The 18350-nt window shown below is 32.7% G+C and overlaps 1 protein-coding gene across 3 annotated transcripts in view; it reads left to right on the top strand.

The window, feature by feature from the left end:
• Positions 1-18350, top strand: part of ADGRV1 (adhesion G protein-coupled receptor V1) — a 473598-nt gene that overhangs the window by 115926 nt on the left and 339322 nt on the right. For all 3 annotated transcript variants that reach the window (XM_036225348.1, XM_036225347.1, XM_036225349.1), the window contains 10 exons: positions 2359-2452; positions 4350-4428; positions 4537-4675; positions 5208-5349; positions 9795-10057; positions 12040-12215; positions 13010-13134; positions 15735-15892; positions 15985-16131; positions 16457-16564. In XM_036225348.1, the coding sequence (XP_036081241.1) occupies positions 2359-2452; positions 4350-4428; positions 4537-4675; positions 5208-5349; positions 9795-10057; positions 12040-12215; positions 13010-13134; positions 15735-15892; positions 15985-16131; positions 16457-16564 (1431 nt within the window). The remainder of the gene's footprint in view (positions 1-2358; positions 2453-4349; positions 4429-4536; positions 4676-5207; positions 5350-9794; positions 10058-12039; positions 12216-13009; positions 13135-15734; positions 15893-15984; positions 16132-16456; positions 16565-18350) is intronic.

Raw genomic sequence — 18350 nt, 5'->3', positions numbered from 1 at the left:
TAAGGTCAAACTTAGTCATTGCTGACTAAATTGTGTTTTAAGCGATTTTCTATATTGTGAAATCTAATGCTATTTTGGAACTTAGCGTTTCAGCTACCTAAATACATTGATAAGAGGTTTATGAAAAGACATATGGAGAAGGTGGGGTGAGGGAGGGGGAGAGAATGGAATGTCGCCTTAGAAAAATATTTTTCAATAACAGTGTATTTTGAGGGTTCTATTTTTAAAAGATTTTATTTTCTCAGAGGCTTTTTACATTTACAAAATTATAAGAAGTATAAACATCCACTGGCAATCTCGTGATTGCCATGGCACTGTGACACAGTATAATAGTGTGAGAACTCTAAAGCCATAAGATAAAAGGTAATACATGTCAGGATGTGACATACAAGATTTGATAAAATTTTGAGGTAAGTATTCTTTGAAATATGTGATCTATTAATGTAACTGAGTATAAGTAAATGGATTGTTCCTCAGGTATATTAGTTTTTAAAGCAGAAAATATGTAGCCACCTTTCTTTTCTTTACAGAGTTTAGTGTTATGAGCACAGGTTTTCCAGTTCCTTTTTTTCCTCCCTAAGTCTCTGTAGCCCATTTTGTTCCCTGAGTAGCACAAGATAAAGTGATTGCTGGCCTGGATGTGCAGAAATAAGCTAGGCCGAGGGGATGAGGGGAGAGTTGTGGCATGGGAATTGTGGAGGTAGTTGGGGGACAGTCCCTTTTATTTACATCACCGATTCTGTAACTCACATTGATCCATATAAATACATAAGATAGTTCAGAGCTTGTGATCTGAATTTTCTTATTTTTTTTTTCACGTGGAAACATATCTCTGTTAATTAAAATGAAGAGAGAAGTGCATGTTGGTGTATATTACTGATATTATATGTGTATTGAGTTGCTACTTACACATAGTTAGCTGTTTGGTCACTGCTGACATGGACTTTGCTAGTCCTCATGTTTTAAGCACTTTTCATTGATTGATAGTAATAGCAATAGTGTATTAAAATTAATCATCACAAATAGCTATCACTTTTTAAGAACTCTCTCTAGGCCAGGTACTCCGTACACATTATTTTTAATTATTACTACAATCCCCAAAGCTATTATTGCCCCATTATAAAGATGGCAGAATTGACCCCTTAAAATTTAGGCATTCCAGCTTAGACTTTAAGAATTTGATACTGGGTCTCCTTGACTCCAAAGCCTGTATTTCTTTTTCATAATATTACAATCTTATTCTAATCATTGAATATTAAGGTAATTTTAAATCTTTTTTTCTATTTAAAATATTTTAAGTTTGTATATTTGTATAATTGGTTTACTTATATTAGTGTAGATTTTTAAAAAGTATAATATTAACCATTTCTTGAGGTGTGACCTAATAAGATATCATACTACCAGGTATAATATTAATATTTTTATACTTTTTTTAAAAAATTGCACATTTATAGAAGTATAATGAAATACTGCATGGTATCACTTATGTATGGAATCTAAAAAACATAAAATTGTACAATATTTAAAGTGTATATTTGGGTGATTTGTTGTATGACTACATTGTGAAAGAAGTCCCCCCATCTAGTTAACATATCCATTACCTCACATATTCATGTTTTTCTGTGTGTGAAAACATTTTAAGTTTCACTCTCTTAGCAAATTTCAGTTATGCAATACAGTGCTGTCAACTGTGGTCACCATGGTCTATGTTCGCTGCTCACACCTTATCCATCTTGCAGCTTTCCTGTGCTGCCACCTCCCCCAGCAACATGTTTCTAATGTTTCTATGAGTGTGGCTTTTTTTCCCTGCTAAGTTTCTACATAGTGGAATAATATTCCTCTGTGTGTGTGTAATGCATTTTCATCATCCGTCCATTCATTGACAGACACTTAGGTTGTTTTCCTATCTTGGCTATTGTGAAATATTGCTGCATAGACGTGCAGCCATCTCTTTGATATTCGGTTTTCATTTCCTTTGGATATATGCCCAAATGTGTGATTGCTGGATTATATGGTAGTTCTATTTTTAATTTTTGAGGAACCTCCATATAGTTTTGCACAGGGGTGGCACCAATTTACATTTCTGCCAATAGCACACAAGGGTTCCACTTTCTCCATATCCTTGACAACACTTACCTCATCTTTTTGATAATAGCCATTTTATCAGATGTAAGGTAAAACTCATTGTGGTTTTTCATTTGCATTTGAACGATAATTAGTAATGTTGAGAAGCTTTTCATGTATCTGTTGGCCATTTGCATACCTTCCTTGGAAAAATATCAGTTCATTTTCTTTGCACATTTTTTTTTTACTGTGAGAGCATAGTTTTAGAGGATTTAACAGATGTAATTTTTGCAGGATGATATACCAGAACTAGAAGAATATTTCCTCGTGAACTTAACTTACGTCGAACTTATCATGGCTCCTTTAACTTCATTTCCTCCTAGATTAGGTATGATGGGTTTTTATTTGTTTCTGTTTACTCATTACAAAGTAAAGTTATTTTAGTTTTTAATCAGAAGTGGTCATTGTGATGTTTGTTAATCTCATCTATGTGTGAAAATAGTCTTTTAGATTTATTTTAATTTAAAGACTATCATATATTGCAGCTTTGACCATTAGTGTAAACACATTTAAGATTTATTGTGTGATGCTTTTTATATTTTACATCTATTATATAACAAAATTTAGAATCTTCAAAATAGAATTAATTCTTAGAAGACATTTTCCTTTTATAATTTATTTGCTATTTTCATTAGATCTCCATATCGTCAAATGATTTTATTTTTTTTAAGTTAAGGAAAGCTTTTGTTTGTTTGTTGTGTTCTCTGCTTCTTTTTTTGACCTTTTATCTCTTTCTTTTCATGCTTTAGAAAAGACTCAGTTAATTCATTACAGACTGAAAGGTAAAACTTGAACCACAGTACAAATTTATGTAGATTACCTTAAAAAGATATATTCTTTCTTAAAAACACAAACTCCTGTTTGCAGTTTGGACATTTAATATTGAGAAATTTTGTGTGAAACTTGTAGATGTGATGACCCAGTAGGAAGTGGTAGTGAATAGCATCAGAGTAGCCAGCCCCTCCCCCATCCTTTGGTTAGAAGGTGCTCTGGGCAGAGGGGAAATTTGCTTGGGTTAAAGGAGGAGAAGCCTGGTTAAAGATCAGTGGCCTCGGGGAGACAGGTTCTTAAGTCACTTCTGAGGCTCAATATGACAACTTTGAAAATATTAAGAGGAAATAATCAGTTTTTAACATATTATTGTTTGAAAAATTTCCATTCTTCTGCAAAAGAAATGTATGACTCATGACTAGACTATTTACATTAAGTAATTATTACAAGATAATTATTGTTCACACTAAAAAAACTAACAAAATATTTTATATGTCTTTCATCCTCATATTTAGAGGTAATTTGAATAGTTTAACTTTTGTGGAGTGCTCTCTAATGCTCCTAATTTAGGCGTTTTGTATGTTAAGACTCAGTTTTTGTATCTCCCCATTTTACAGATGAGGCTAAGAGAAGCTAAGTAAAATGCCCAGTCACACAGCTGGGAAATAGTGGAGCTGGGCTTCTGCTTTGCAGCCTCTAGTCTGATGGACACATATCCAGATTCTTTCCTCAACAATGTATTCTCTTTAACCTTATCCCTTCCCCACTCAGGCAGCTTGTTTTAAGTAGCCTAGATTAAGGTAGTATCTCTGGAATGTAAAAGGTAAAGGACAAAAATATTAAAAAGCAAAATGGTAACAGGGTTAGTTACTATTCAGTTACAAGATAAGTTGCTATTTCAAGACTGAATAGTGGATATTGTAACATACTGAACTTTTGGTGGACAGAATTCAAAATAAAAAGGAATAAAAATTTTACTTTGATGTTAGTATCTCTTTATTTCCCCTAACCCTTTCCCTATCTTTCCCATCTGTCTCATTTTCTGTTTATATTCCTGCCTTTCTTCATGTCTCTCTGGCACACCTGTATTTTTCTCTGCATTGCCTGCCTCTCCTTGTTTCTTTCTCTTTCTACTCTTTCTGTCATTTTTCTTTCTTCTTGAAATGGATTAAAATAATATAAATAAAACTATAACCTCAGCTGCTTATTTCCTACTGTTCTCAGTTGACTAAATTTATATAGGTCAGTGGATCTTGTTAGCAAAAAGTTTTCTTATTTAGATGTTATAAACATTTGTGTCTTTATTTTCTTAAGTATCTTTTGAGTAATGTTGCCAATACATCTATTTAGGAATTATATAGTCTCAAAAAAAACATTTTTGAATTGTATATCAAATAGTTCTTTTTAAAAATAATGTATATTTATGTTAAAATATATTTCTATGTTTTTTTAAGATTCAGAAGGCTTGACTGCACAAGTTATTATTGATGCCAATGATGGTGCTCGAGGCATAATTGAATGGCAATATAACAGGTAAGCCTAAAGTTGCATGAGAGACTTTTTCTGAGTTTCAAATTTTTTACTTTTTGCAAAACAGAGGCTTATAAGGAAAAAAAAATGAATCTATTCTCTTTATTATAGGTTTGAAGTAAATGAAACCCAAGGAAGTTTAACATTGGTAGCCCAGAGGAGCAAAGGTGCTCTTGGCCAAGTTTCCTTGTTTGTGTATGCCCAGAACTTGGAAGCACAGCTGGGGCTGGATTACAGCTTTACCCCAATGGTGAATTCCTTGAGAATTATAGTGATATAGGGTCCTGTATAAATAAATTAATCTTAAAATAATTTATTATATATTGCATAGTAAATTAGGGCAGAGGACTTCCATATGGTGGAATACCTCCCTTCACTATTTTAGTAAAATATATAAATTGGATTTTCAGTATTGTAAAGATTGTTCTTATTTTATTTTATTCATTTATTATTTTATTGCAATATTTAATACTGGAGAGTTATCATGTTAAAGAATTTGTATCACTAGATGACCTCAGAGTGTTTCTTATGCTTCTTGAAAAATCAACTCTTTTATTTCTTTAATTTGCTAAAACGTCTTGAGTGTTTTAAAAAACTTTTTACTTTGTCTTTTTATGCATTTTATTTCTTAGCTATTTACTTCCTTTTCTTCCTCCATAAGTTGGAAAAAATCTCTGTAAAATAGCTTATTTCACTTTCACAACTATTTTGTTTTTTCTCTTCTATAAAAACGCAGAGTGTATTTAAATACAATACTGTTCTACTTTTACTCTTTTGACCAGATTCTTCATTTTGTTGATGGAGACAGGTATAAAAATGTAGACATCATGATTCTTGATGATGATATTCCGGAAGGAGATGAAAGGTTTCAGCTGATTTTAACAAATCCTTCTCCTGGATTAGAGCTGGGGGAAAATACAACAGGTAATTGACAATTTCTTATACACAGCTCCCTTTCACTTATGTTTTTTTTATATGGAGAGAGATGTAAAGGGATTAGAGAGTCCTGATGGTTTTCTATGTGTGGAATGACAAATATTTTAAGTTAATCATTTTGAAATTCCTGTGTGTCAGTGTAGCAGGCTTCTAGCTGTGTGTGTGTGTGTGTAAACAAAAAAAACTAGGTTGGTAGTGAAAATAACATTATATCTTTTCTGCAGTTATTATAAGTTTTATTTAATTTATAAAATCTTTCCTTTGGTTTTCTATTTACCAATAGAAGAAATGACAGTGTAGCTGTTTTAGTGTCATCTGATTGCTGTAGTATTTCCACATAGAGTTGAAGTGTATTGGTATTGAAACCTGAGTCTTAATTCTTTGGTTTGAACAGTTGGTGTTATTAAAAGACCTCCTAGTTCACCGATTGTTAGAGATCATGCTGACTTTAGAGAAAGTAAAAAAGAGAAAGTGAGGAAACCTCAGACACACAAAACTTTAGGATCAAAAGGTCTCTAAAAGGTCCTTCAATTCAGTTCATTGTGATAGATAAGGCAAATGGATTCAGAAGACTGAGTGTTGACTGACTCCTCAACCTGACTTAGCCAATGGCTAAGGGTTCTTTGGGATTCCCTTAATTTAATTAACCTTTGTATTCCTAAATTATTGACCATTATGTGAAAAAATCTGATTTGTAGTGAAAAACGTGAAAGAATTTTGAGTAAACCAAAACTGTTTTTTACTTTTATTGCCATAATAATAAAATATTTCTAAGTTCTGCAGAACCTTTTCTCTTGAGGCTGTAGCCATTGTTTCAAATTCTTTTCATTTTCTTATCTATCATTTCATTTTCCTGGGATGAAATTATTTTGTTGTAGAGCATAGTGGGTTATATATGAAGGGTTGTAAGAATGGACATTATGTGTTGATTAAAAATCCTTTGTATATGACCAATAGAAAATCCAATTCAAACTGTCCAAAGACTGTTGTTTTCTCTTTCTCCTTGCCTTTGGAATATTGCCTTCATCCCAAGGCTAACGTTACTTGTCACAAGATGGTCATCAGCGTTATTTTTCTACATTCTGTGTAATAGTAAAGCAGGGATATTCAAAGTCAAGTATTCCTTAAAAAGTCCTGGTGTAATTTGGATTGGAATTACATAAATTACATGCCCACCACTATGAGTAATAGGAAGGAATGTGTTATTGGGCTCTGTCAAATTTACCTCATGCTTGTGTTTTTCTATTGTTAAACAGTAAAAAATTTCTCAGAACACAAAGTACTTTGAAATGGGTAATTTCTTTATCTGTGTCCCATAAATCAACCTTTAGGTTTTATTTTCAAACTTTCATAAAGTTTCAATAAAAACCCTTGTATATAAATCTTTGTATATGTTGGCAATTAAGAGTATTTGTTGAGTACAATGGATTTTTTAAAATTAATTAATTTTTTTTTATGGTGACATTGGTTAATGAAATCCAATACGTTTCAGCTGTACACTTTAACAGTAAGGCATTTATATATTTACACTGTGTGTTCGCCTCCCATAGTTAAGAGTTCTTTCTGTCACCACATATTTGACCCCTTTACCCTGCCCACCTTCCCCTTCTCTCCTCTCCATTACCCTCTGGTAACCACTAGTCTATAGTCCATGTCCATGAGTGTCTGTTTGTTTGTCCTGTTCCTTTGTTGCTTTTAGGTTTATATTGCACATATAAGTGATATCATGTGATTTTCAACTCTTTCTGTCTGGCTTATTTTGCTTAGCATTATTATCTTGAGTTCCATTCATGTTGTCACAAATGGCAGTATGTCATCTCTTCTTATGGCTGAGTAATATTCCATTGTATATATGTACCACAGCTTCTTTAGCCAGTCATCTATCTTAGGACACTTCAGTTGCTTCCATGTCCTGGCCACTGTGAATAATGCTAATATGAACATTGGCGTGCAAATGTCTTTATAGATATGAATTTTCATATCTACCCAGATAACAAGTAGAGGGATTGCTGGATCATATGGTAGATCAATTCTTAGTTTTTTGAGGAACCTTCATACTGTTTTCCATAGTGGCTGTACCAATTCGCAGTCCCACCAGCAGTTTATGAGGGTTCCTTTTTCTCTGCATCCTCTCCAACATTTGTTATTACTTGTCCTGTTGTTTATAGCGATTCTAACAGGTGTGAGAGAGTACAATGGATTTTGAGTGGAAAGAACATCAATTGCCTTCATATCACCTACATCCAAAGAGTGTACATAAAATTGTTGTTTTTTCACATCCTACCAAGGATTTCTTTGGTCTTTAACTTTTTTATACTGATTCTAATGAAAGAAAAATATTTAGTTGTATTGTGTATTTTTTTCTTACTTCTCTGTTCATTAGTGAGTTTGACCCTAGTTATTTCTTTTTGTGTGATTAGGTTTTTGAATATCTTATATGCTCTTCTGTGGTTTGAAGGAATAAATCATATATTCCGAAGTCAAGCCTTCGCTTGTTAAATATATTGTAGATAGTTTCTCCTAGTCTGTCATTTATTCTTTAAGTTTATTATGTTGTCTTTTATTATGTAATTTAAAAATTAAAGCAATCATTTTCTGATATGCTTTAAATTCCATTTATTTAGGTCTTTTTCACTCAAAAACCATACTTTTATTATATTTTAAAAATCTTTTTGTAGTTTTGATTTACATTTAATTATTTAACATACTATGAATTTATTTATTGGCATCGTGTGAGATAGGGAGTTTTTCTCCTAAAATGTATAATCAGTATCCTAACATCATATGGAGAATGGGACAGTCCTTAACCATTGATTTTCAATGTGAAATTTATTTTTATCTATATATTTATCTATCTACTACCCACCTACCTATCAATTAATCAATCATCTCATTTTCCTGAACTGTATTCTGTTACAATTGCCTATTTATGTGCTAATAACATAGTATTCCATTTATCATTGCTTTAAAGTACATTTTGTTATTTTTTCTAGGCCAATTGCTTAAAATTTTTCTTTCTCTAAATCATCTCATCTATTTTTTTCAAATGATCTCTTTTATGTGAAATCGAGAATCTACAAACTGAGTTTTATTAAAAAAACAACTTTCAATTGGAGTTGAATTGAAATTTTAGATTAATTTGGATAGACTCTACATTATTATATAATATTATTTTTCCATATAGAAATATACTATGCTCTTAATTAATTTAGATCTTTTGTATCATTGCTTAGTTTGTGTTTCCTCAAAAGCAAATCCTGAGGGAAAGATTTGTATGGAAGTAGTTTATTTGGAAGATGATCTCTGGAGGCATAGTGAAGTTTGAAAGAGGAAAGCAGATAGAAAATGTACTAGTGAATGGTAGTGCTATGGGCAACAGGGACTTGGTCCTGTGGGGGTCATTCTTAGGCACTGAGTTGGACAAAGCTCAGAGCTGTCTTACTGAGAGGTAAGAAAGTTGAGATATTCATTCACCAGTTTCTGTCATTTAGAAATTGTTTGAGGGTTGCTCTTGAGTGTGAAGTCCCTAGCAGTCTGGCATGATTCGTGCATGAGCTGATAATGTCCTTACTTAGAGACCAGTGGGCAAAAGGAACTGCTGATGATCACTCAAGAGTGGGCCATGGGGGTATGGGTGAGACACTTGGCAGCATCTGCCACAATCACAGATTAACATTTTATAATTTTTTCATAAAGGTCTTATACTTTTTACTTTGATTCCTAGGTATTCTTGTTATTATGATTGGGATCCTTTTTCTGTTAAAATTTAAAAATAGTTATAGCTGATGTATAGAGCTATTAAAACAATCTCTTAGATTGTTGCTTTGAAGCAGACTTCCTAGCTCTGAGCAGCGGTCCTGCTACTTCGTAGCTTGTGATCTTCCACAGATTATCTGTCTGTACTTCAATCATCAGTTCATCATTATTAGTGGTAGTAAAAATAAAACCTCTTGGTTTTTGAAGGTTACTCAGCTTATATTTTGAACTCATAATCAGTCTAATAATTTTTTTCTCTTATATTTTCTAAAAATACAATTATGTTGTGTAGAATACAGGGATAGTTCTGACTCTTTATTTCCATAGCTTTTATACCTGTAACCTGACTGATAGCTCCAGGACAGTGATTAGGCATCATTGTTTTAATTTCTGTTTTTAGCAGTAGTGCTTCTAATCTTTCAATATTAAGTTTGATATTTGCTATTGGCTTTTGAGAGAGATCGCTTCATCAAGTTGAGGAAGCTGCTATTTATTGCAAGGTTATTAAATATTTTTATGTGAATATGAATTTTATTCAATGCTTTTTAAAATTTCCCTTGTTTTTAAGACAATCCATAGACCAGTTGGCCTAGTTTACTGTGACACATCCCCACACATCTCAGCACTCAGAACCCATTCCATTTTCATTTATTACTTTCATATTTATATTTCGACAGCCTTAATTACTGTACTTGCTAATGATGATGGCCCTGGAGTTCTATCGTTTAACAACAGTGAGCACTTTGTACTAAGAGAACCTACAGCTCTTTACGTACAGGAGAGCGTTGCAGTGCTGTACATTGTTCGGGAACCTGCACAAGGACTATTTGGAACTGTGACAGTTCAGTTCATCGTGACAGAAGTGAATACTTCAATAGAGTCTAAAGATCTGACTCCTTCCAAAGGCTATATTGTTTTAGAAGAAGGTGTTCGATTCAAGGTATAGTATGACCCTTCAGCAACAATGAATGATTAATATTTACAAAATAATTTTCTCTTAGAAGAGCACTCCATGTGGATAGGAAAAAATTTCCAGCTTTGGTATTTGATAAAGACATGATTAGATTACTGTGTGACAGTAGTACCACAGTACCATATATAGTCTATATAGAATGCAGCTGAAAGAATTCATTAATCAAGTAGTGGAGTGTGCAAGTGAAAAAGAAAATATATGTATTGCTCTTTTAAATTTTAAGCATATTAAAATGGAATACTTCTCTTTATATGTCTATAAACCATAAACTAAAAGAAACGAAGCCGTTCTTTGTAGTCATTAAGCCTCGGCCCAGTCCTTTCTTCTTGCCACATTTTTGTTAAGCAAAATAGAAATGCTGACTTCAGACTGCTTCTCCCTATGTGAATAGGAATAGCTGAGTGGAGGAAAATGCTTGATTTGGATTAATTATAAATGCAATCTATACTAGAAGAAGTTTATCTTCAGAAACTTCTTTTCCTATATATTAATAATTTTCTGTTTCTGCTACTAACTTTTTATTTTTAAAACATAGTTTAAATTTAAAATAGCTAATTGCATTAGCTTAAGACTTTTTTTTTCAAGCCAGCTGTATATAAACTGTAATAATTCTAAAATAACATATTTAAATCTATTTTATCTACAAACCGTCCAGCCAATAATTAAATAATTTTATTTATGATCACTTTGTGTAAACTTCAACACATTTTTAATGCATGTTTAATTTTTTCCATATTAGAAATTTAGAATGTTTTATTTTATGAGTTTGCCATTGCTTTACATTCACATGCTTTTGCTTTTTAAAATGTTTTTAATTATTTTATTGTGGTTCTTAAGGACTCTTTTTAAAAGACTTTTTTGTTCATTAGGTAAATTAAATGATAGATAAAACTGGATCAAATAAATTTTTCCTTCACAACATAGCTCCTTTTTTCTCCCACATTTTGATTTTGAGATATGAACAATAAAATACACAAATCTTAAGTGTCTGACTCAATGACTTTACAAATATGTATATACCCATGTAACCACCACTCAGATTACAATATTAAAGATACCATCACCCAAAGAATTCTTGCCTTTTCCAGAGGAAACTGCTTCTAATTTCTATCATTGAAGACTCATTTTACTTGTTTTTGAACTTCTAGTAAGTAGAATCATAGAGTGCATAATCTTTTGTGTCTGGCATCTTGCGCAACACAATTTTTGAGATTCATATGCTTGTATAATCAAAAAAAATTTTTTAAATTGCTGAGTAGCATTTCACTGAATGCTACTTATATATTCTCCTGTTGATGAACATTGGGTGATTTCTAATTTGGGCCTGCAATGTCATGAACTGCTTTTTAACAGTGAATCCTGGACTAGAATGAGACTAATGCAGTTGAGTAGCTAGAGCATGATAAATAGCAAAAATTAATAAATATATTTAATTTTTTAACTTAATGTTATTTTGAATGCCATAAATATTTTTTTTTTTTAGGCACTTCAGTGCAATATATTACAGTATTGAAAACCTTGAAAGTAGTAACTGGAAAGAGTTATAACTATCACGTTATGGGGGTTAGTATTAAAAATTTTAAAAAAGTGATAACTTATTTTGTTGGTGAAACTAATCAAAAACAGACTTACACATATAGAGGACAATCTGGCGATGGCCAGGGCGAAGGGGTTTGGGGGACTGGGAAAAAGGGGTAAAGGTTTAAAGAAGTACAAATTAGTTGATCGATGGTCATGGGTGGGGAGCATGGCATAGGGAATGCAATGCAGTCAGCATTACTGTAATGGCTAGGTGGAGAGCCAGAGGAGAGAAAGAGCAATTAGAGCAATTAGGATCGTTTAATAAGCTATATAAACGTCTAACCAATGTACTGTATAATTAAAACTAATAATAAAATTTAAAAAAAAATGTTTAGCAGATTTCTCTGTCTTTTGATTTTTGTTTTCAGGCCCTACACATTTCTGCCATATTAGATACGGAACCAGAAATGGATGAGCATTTCGTTTGTACCTTGTTTAATCCAACTGGAGGTGCTAGACTAGGCATGCGTGTTCAAACCCTGATAACAGTTGTGCAAAACCAGGCCCCTCTGGGGCTATTCAGTATTTCTGCAGTTGCAAATAGGTATAATTTATTCATAAGGAAATTGTAACTTCTGAAGCTAAGTAGGAAATATTTTTTGACATAAAGAAAATGCAGAAGAAAATTGATCTCTGACTATTTTAAAGGAGACTTTTAAAATGAGCTCTAGCAGACAGATTCAGAGAGGCCATATCCCCTCTCATAACAAAGCATCAAAAAACCTGATCATGTCCTGTATAATGGTGTTATTAGAATTCTTATTTTCTCAGAGTCCATACTTTCAGATAATGGCTTGTGCTGTTATTTGTTTTCAATAATAATAAAAAATAAGAAATACTCAAACTAAATGAATGACTCTAAACATATTAACATAATTATAGTTTAAAATTCCCTTTGGAAGCTGAAAATATGTTTTTTTTATGTCTTAAAAATATTTCAATAAATCTAGTTTTACTAATATGCTAAGAATTTCGCAAGTTATTTTTTTCTCTGTAACATGATTTTACTTTATGTGGGAAGAAAATTAAGACTGACAAAGCTTTATTTATAATTTTTTAGAATATGCAGTGTGAAGTTACTGAAGTTACTCTCAGTATTTTGTTGTCTTAATTTCAGAATGTTACATTTGTGTTTTTAAAAAAATCTTCATAAATGAATATTTTTGAGCTGTAGTGTCTGGTCTTCCTGGTGTGTAAGATTTGCGGATGGATCTCAATTGGCTTGTGTTAATTTAAAAGTGTTAATGTATGCTAACAATGTGACATGTATTTGAAGAAATTATATATGTGTAGAAATTATGTTCTTTTTGTTTTCCATAATCTTTTCGTTTCATTTAGAGCCACCTCTGTAGACATTGAAGAAGCCAACAGGACTGTATATTTAAATATGACTCGTACTAATGGCATTGATTTAGCCGTGAGTGTGGAATGGGAGACAATATCTGAAACAGCCTTCGGCATAAGTACGTTTTACTTCTTATGAGAACAAAATTCTATAACCAAGAAAGGTCGCATGTATAAGATTTACATATTCCCTCATGAATTATATCTTATGGATCTGTTGAAAATGCAGAACAGATATTTAATTCTTCTATTGCAGCCAAAAATAGTTATTGAGTGTCTATTATGTGTCAGGCATGGTATTGAACTCACAGAGCTCAAAGTTTAGGGAAAGAACGAAATCAAATAACAAAAAAAAAATCAGTGTTAAGGGGAAGTTCTTAGTATTGTGAGAACTTGAAAGAATGCTTAGTTCAGAATTTGAACTAAGACCAAATGCTAAGTAGGGGTTGATTATGCAAAGACCTGGATTGGAGGAACATGGAGGAGAAAGTAGGGAACCAATGAAGCATAAGTCCAGAGGCATTAAAAAAGCATCTAAGTGAAAAATTTTAGAGCAGACATTGGGTTTAGAAATAAGGGACTGTTAAATTTGAAGAGCTATTTATGATTAGATCATTCAAGAGGTTGAAGAATATGTTATAGACATTTGTCTTTATTCTAGGGTTAATGGAAAGCCTTTGAGTGGTTTAGGCTTGGGAAAGTGTGTGTGTGTGTGTGTGTGTGTGTGTGTGTACACACACACACACACATATATATGTATAAGGTGTTATGATCACATTTACATTTTGAAGATACTCTTGATGCCATGTAAAGAATGGGTTGACATAGAAGAGAGAATGCAGGGAGATGAACATGAAGGTAACAGATGTGTGTGTGTGTGTGTGTGTGTGTGTGTGTGTACACACATACACACACATATATGTATGTATAAGGTGTTATGATCACATTTACATTTTGAAGATATTCTTGATCCCATGTAAAGAATGGGTTGACATAGAAGAGAGAATGCAGGGAGATGAACATAAAGGTAACAGATGATAGTAGCTTGGACTAGGTGATGGATTGGATATGAGAGAGGTACCAGAGATGACTCAGAGGTTTCTGGCTTGTGCAGCTGGATGGAGAGTCATGTCATTCAGCAAGAAAGGGAGTACTGTATGATGACTGGGTGTTATTTTGGTGAGAGGAGTAAAAATATATGGGATCTAACACATTTAGAATTTGAATTACTTTTGAGAAGACATTCTCTAGACTCAAAGAAATATCTCTGCTGGAGAGAGAAATTTTGGAATCTTTAGCATGCATATTGCATTTAAAGTTATGCAAGTTGATGTAAAAACCTGAAAAAGAATTTTAAACAAAGGAGGGAAACTGACCCAGAATGAGCTCTGACAAGGCTTAAATTGAATAGCGGGGGAGAGGAGAATGTCATAGCAAAGGAGACTTAGAAGACTGGGTGAAAAAACCTAGGAGAATACAAGATTGCAGCAGGAGAGGGTTTTAAAAAGGAAGGAGTGGTAAACTGCCAATTACTAGTGAGAAGACCAAAATAAGAACTGAAAAAAATACTCATTGAGAGTAGCAGTATAGAAGACATAAATTAACAAGAGCTATTTGTACAGAGGGTTAGTCACTGGATGCTTTGAAGGGAAATGAGGTAATGGCGACTTCAGATATATGTAACTCTTTCAAGAGGTTTCACTGAGAAGGTAGGAACTGGTGAAGGTAGTGATGTAGTATAGGAGTCAGAGGGATTTTTGTTTATTTGTTCAGTTCGCAGACCTAAGCTTGTTTAAAATTGATGAAAAAAGCCTAGTGGGTAGAGAAAGACTGAATATTTAGAAGACAAAAGAAATAATGAACATCGTTATGATTGCCTAGAAGGCAGGAGGAGATGGGATCAAAACAAGAAAGATTCTGGTTTCTAATTCAGTTATCTCATTGTTTGGGCTCTGACTCTATTTTTTGGAAGTACTTGTGAGAGTATATGTCAGAAATTCTTAAATATCAGCAGTCATTATTTCTTTTTTGTTCACCATCTTGAATTATACTAGGGAAGGATTCGTTCATATGGTCAGGGCCATTCAGACTATTAATGCAAAAGCTGTGACATACCTTTAAAAGGTGGCAAAATTGATTTTAAAATACTGGATTTTTTGGAAAGAAAATCACTAATGGATAGTACACATAAGGCATAGACATTATGACTTCTTGAATTACTAATCTAAACAGTATCAGTAATTTACACAGAGCCTAGATTTTGACCTTGACCTTTGTTCTTGCTGCATCTTGTTCATTCCATTAGTTAGAGGTTAAGAACTTACTTTCTGTGGGAAATTGTCATGATAATAGAACACAGAAGCTTTTCGAAAGTTATTCTTCGTTAGATATGGTTTTTTGTTTGTTTCCGTCTTTATTATATAGTACAGGGTTTTAGGACACGTACTAGTATTTATTTATAAATACACTTTGGGAAAGTGTATGCAAATATAGCATAGAAAATTAAATTTTCTTGTCTTTTAAGTTATTTATTTTTAGTTGCTATTTTTACATTTTCTAGCTTGTCTCTTCTCTTTCTCATACACATGCATGCATGCACACACAATGGAAGGATCTTCATTTCTAGTAACAGACCCACTGGTCTCACTATTTGAATAATAAGCTTAGGTAAAGTTTGAAAGGGATTATACATTAGCGAATCATGATTTATGTTTTTCAGGAGGAATGGAGGTTGTATTTTCCATATTTCAAAGTTTTTTTGATGCATCAGCTTCTGGCTGGTGTTTCTTTACTTTGGAAGATTCAGTATATGGTCTAATGTTAAGAAAATTGTCTTCTACAGTTTACCGATGGCAAGGGGTTTTTATTCCACTTGAGGTAAGCATCATCAATTTTGCAGTATGCAAAATAAATTGTTCATTTAAATTTTGGATGCCTCACAAATTACTGTTATTATTATTGTTTCCTAGGACTTAAACATAGAAAATCCTAAAACCTGTGAGGCCTTTAATATTGGTCTTTCTCCCTACTTTGTGATTACTCATGAAGAAAGAAATGAAGAAAAGCCTTCTGTTAACAGTGTGTATACATTCACATCTGGACTCAAATTATTGCTGGTAAAACAAACAAACAAACTTCACCTTTTTGTAGATTGCTTTATTTAAAATAAAATTAAATTTACAAGTTGTATCTAAATGTAAGATAATGTATGTTCTATGTTAATGTTAAAAAGGGCATTTGGCAAGTTGATACACATTTGAGCAAATTGCCTTAACCCAAGGATATTTTTATCTTTCTTGAAATAACACCTAGAGAGGCTTATCTAGGGATCAGAATGATTTTTTAAGTTTTGAACTTCATATATTAACTCACACTATTGAGAGCCTTTTTAGTTAAATTCTCCTTTAAATTTTCATTCTTGCTATTCTATCTTCCTTGCAGGTACAAACAATCATTATTTCGGAAAGTTCTCAAGTAAGATATTTTACGTCAGATAGTCAAGATTATTTAATTGTTGGAAGTCAAAGAGATGATTCTGAATCAACTCAGGTTTGATTCTTTTAAAATGAATTTTTTTTTCTTTTTAATAATATAGTTGAAACTCCTCACAGACATAGTCTGTAGGTTTAGTATAAAAGAAAACTATAATTTGCTTGGAGTGAAATAGAGTAAGATACTGATTAATCACAGTTGATTTTTAAACAATAGAGTTATGTATATTACACTGTCTTCAAGAGCCAGAGCATGTGTAATAATAAACATGACATTTAATTAGAATTGAATTGAGTTTGTAGACATTATAAAGAGAAATTATATAACTAGACAGAAGATAACACTAAAAATCTATGACTGACATTGCCAAATGGGCATTTAACATCTCCCTCAAAATCTCACATCTCTAGTAAACAACATTTTATAATTCTAATAATACTTATTTGATAATTTTTGCCACTCCTCACATTCCAATATCTGCTTCTCACCTCTCCGCTTTTGGCTCATGACCTTGCTGAAATGTTACAGAAAGGTTGCTCATCTTCCCAATGCCAAATCTAGAAATTCTCTTAAAACTATCTTATTCCTCCCTTCTGTTGCAATGGAAGGAGGATTCCTTCCATAAAGACAGGCTTCTCGCATAGGTGCCCCTCTTGCTTTCATAAGGTTTAGTTATTTCCTCTATGTCTGTCATCACCAGCATCTCTATTTATAGAATTATTACAATCAGCATAAATGCTGGATCTCCACGTTTAAAAGAAATTTCTCTCCTGATCTCATCTCCTTCATCTTTCTGTTTCTTTTCTCCCTTCTATGGTAAGATGCCTTGAAAGAATTATCTACTTGTTTTTTTACTTCCTCGTGGTCACTGATGAGAAGAGAGAGAGTTGCAAATTTGGTGGATGTTTTTCTATCACTATCTTATGTTACTTCCCATCTGCATGTGACACAGCCACCTTAACCTCAGATTTAAACCATCCCTTCTTTTGATTTCTAAGAGAAATCAAGGTACTGCAAAGATTTTCCCTTTGTCTCTCTGTCATTCTTCTCAGTGTCCATTGCCCGTTCCTCCTCCCTTTCCTGAACTAGGATATCTTGGAGTATTTCAGGTTCAGTTTTAGTTCAGATTTCTTTATTTCTTTCTCTTCCCTTGCTCTGGGAACTTTTATCAATCCTGTGGCTTTTAATATCAGCTATAGGCTAATATCTTTCAAATTTATCAGTAGCTGTTCCTCTATATTCTAGACTTATATATCTACCAATTTATACCCCTACTTAAATGTATTTTAGATGTCGAAGATTGAACATATACCCACTGAACTTTTGATTTTCTCTGTGAAACTCATTCAGTGCTTGCTTTTCTTCTCAGGGAATAGCAGCCTCATAAATGCTATTGATCAAGATAGAATGCTGGGATATATCTTTATTGTTTACTCCTTTTTATTCATTGGCATCTAATTTATTATTGTGTTTTTTATTATATCCCCCAATAATATGTTGAGTACAGGCATTTTTTTCATCTCTGCTTTTCCCTCTTTAATCCAGCTCCTCATCATTTCTCTCTCACACTATTGGAGTAGCCTCTAGTGGGTCTTCAAACTTCTCAGACCTCTTCAGATCTATTCTCTATCAAGTAGCCAGAGTAATCTCTTGAAAATATGAATTAACTCATATTATTCCTCATTTTAAAACTATTCAATGATTTCCAATTGTACTTAGGATAGATAAATCCAAAGTTATTTAATACAGACTATAAGTAGGATAACCATATCTCCTTATTTGCTCAGCATGGTACTGGATTATTTATGCCTGTTGGCTTGATATAATTATTACTATTATCTCT

This window comes from Rousettus aegyptiacus, unplaced genomic scaffold, assembly GCF_014176215.1.
Source record: "Rousettus aegyptiacus isolate mRouAeg1 unplaced genomic scaffold, mRouAeg1.p scaffold_m13_p_8, whole genome shotgun sequence".
In the NCBI taxonomy this organism is placed as follows: domain Eukaryota; kingdom Metazoa; phylum Chordata; class Mammalia; order Chiroptera; family Pteropodidae; genus Rousettus; species Rousettus aegyptiacus.
The sequence above is the reverse complement of the archived record's forward strand: the minus strand, read 5'-3'. Positions and strand labels throughout refer to the sequence as shown.